Genomic DNA, 1345 nt, shown 5'->3' with positions numbered 1-1345 from the left:
CCACAGGTGGTGCGGGTGCTGCGTCTGATGTGTCGGCGGAGGAGACAGTCGTCAAATCAAAGAAGACAGCCTTTGATGCAGCAAGTAAAGCGGAGGCAGCAGCAATTTCTTTTAAAGAAGCACTGAGTCAAGTGCAGACTGCACAGGAGGCGGCCAAGAAGGCAGCAGAGGGCGCAAAGCGTATTCTGACGGGCGGCGCCAAGAAGGCAGCGGAGCTTGGGGCCCAGGCATTGGACAAAACGCTCGCCGCTGTAGCCTCGCTGAAGGAGCTTGTACCTGCTGCTTCTACGACTTTGGGGTCAGGCTCAACGAGTTTGGACGAAAAGAAGAATAAGGCAACGGAGGCACAGAAGAACGCTAAAGGAGCAACGGAACTTGCTGAATGGGCTCTATCGAACGCTACGAAGGCAGTGACAGACGCTGACGTTCTCGTGAAACAGGTGGAGACAGAGGAGCAGAAAGTGAAGGCAGCCATGTCGAAAGCTAAGGAAGCGACGGCGAGTATACCGGGAGAGGCGGTGAAAGTTGTGGCAGCGGTTGGCGAAGCCGAACAAGAGGCAAAGAAAGCAAGTACAGCTGCAGATGCTTACCGCAAGAAGCTAAACGATGCAAACAAAAAAATGAAGGATATTCTTATTGCAATGGACACCAAACTTATTGCAGCAAAGAAAGCGGAGGAGTTGGCCAAGAAAGCTCTATCCGATGGAAAAAAAGAGGTTACAGATACTGATCACAATGCACTCGAAAAAGATGCTAGTGATGGGTTGGAGGCTGTCTTAAAAGGATTGAAAACCAAGACAGAGGAGATATTTTCATCTATTACGGAACCTGAAACCGAAGCCAAAGCACCTATGGACCTCCTGCAGGCTGCAATGAAGCGTACAGAGAGTGCTGTAACGTTGGCTAACGTTGAGAAATCAGCAGCTGAAGCGGCGTTGCAGCAAGCCAATAAGGATCTGGAAGCCGCTGAAAAGAAACAGAAGGAGAGTGAGAAACAGAAAGAGGGGATTCTGGAAAGCGAAGGGAGTGAAAGGGACGGAGAGAAAGGACTAACACGTCCCCATCAACCCGACACCACTGATGGCACTGCGACTCCTCCTGCTGGTGCGTTGTTGCCTAAGACCGATGGTACTGCGGATGGCGAGAAGCTTCTTGCTCAGCACACAGATGGCAGCGACGTCCCCGCGTGGGAGCGTGCGCCACTGATGCTGCTGCTGATGGCCTGTGTGGCTGTGTTGTAAGACTTCTGTGTGTGTGTGTGTGTGCATGGGACGATGATGCTCCCACCGTAATTGCGTTGAGTGCTGAGGACTGCACTCCTGATTGTTAAGATTCTTTTGTTTTC

General features: G+C 51.7%; 1 protein-coding gene across 1 annotated transcript; it reads left to right on the top strand.

The window, feature by feature from the left end:
* Nucleotides 1-473: 473 nt before the first annotated feature.
* Nucleotides 474-1241, top strand: DQ04_11661020 (hypothetical protein; the record flags this gene model as incomplete). Its single annotated transcript, XM_009316577.1, has 1 exon — nt 474-1241. One exon carries the CDS (start codon nt 474-476, stop codon nt 1239-1241), a length of 768 nt encoding a protein of 255 aa, XP_009314852.1.
* Nucleotides 1242-1345: the final 104 nt, after the last annotated feature.

The sequence above is a fragment of the Trypanosoma grayi genome (assembly GCF_000691245.1).
Source record: "Trypanosoma grayi strain ANR4 Tgr_1166_V1, whole genome shotgun sequence".
In the NCBI taxonomy this organism is placed as follows: Eukaryota; Euglenozoa; class Kinetoplastea; order Trypanosomatida; family Trypanosomatidae; genus Trypanosoma; species Trypanosoma grayi.
The sequence above is the reverse complement of the archived record's forward strand: the minus strand, read 5'-3'. Positions and strand labels throughout refer to the sequence as shown.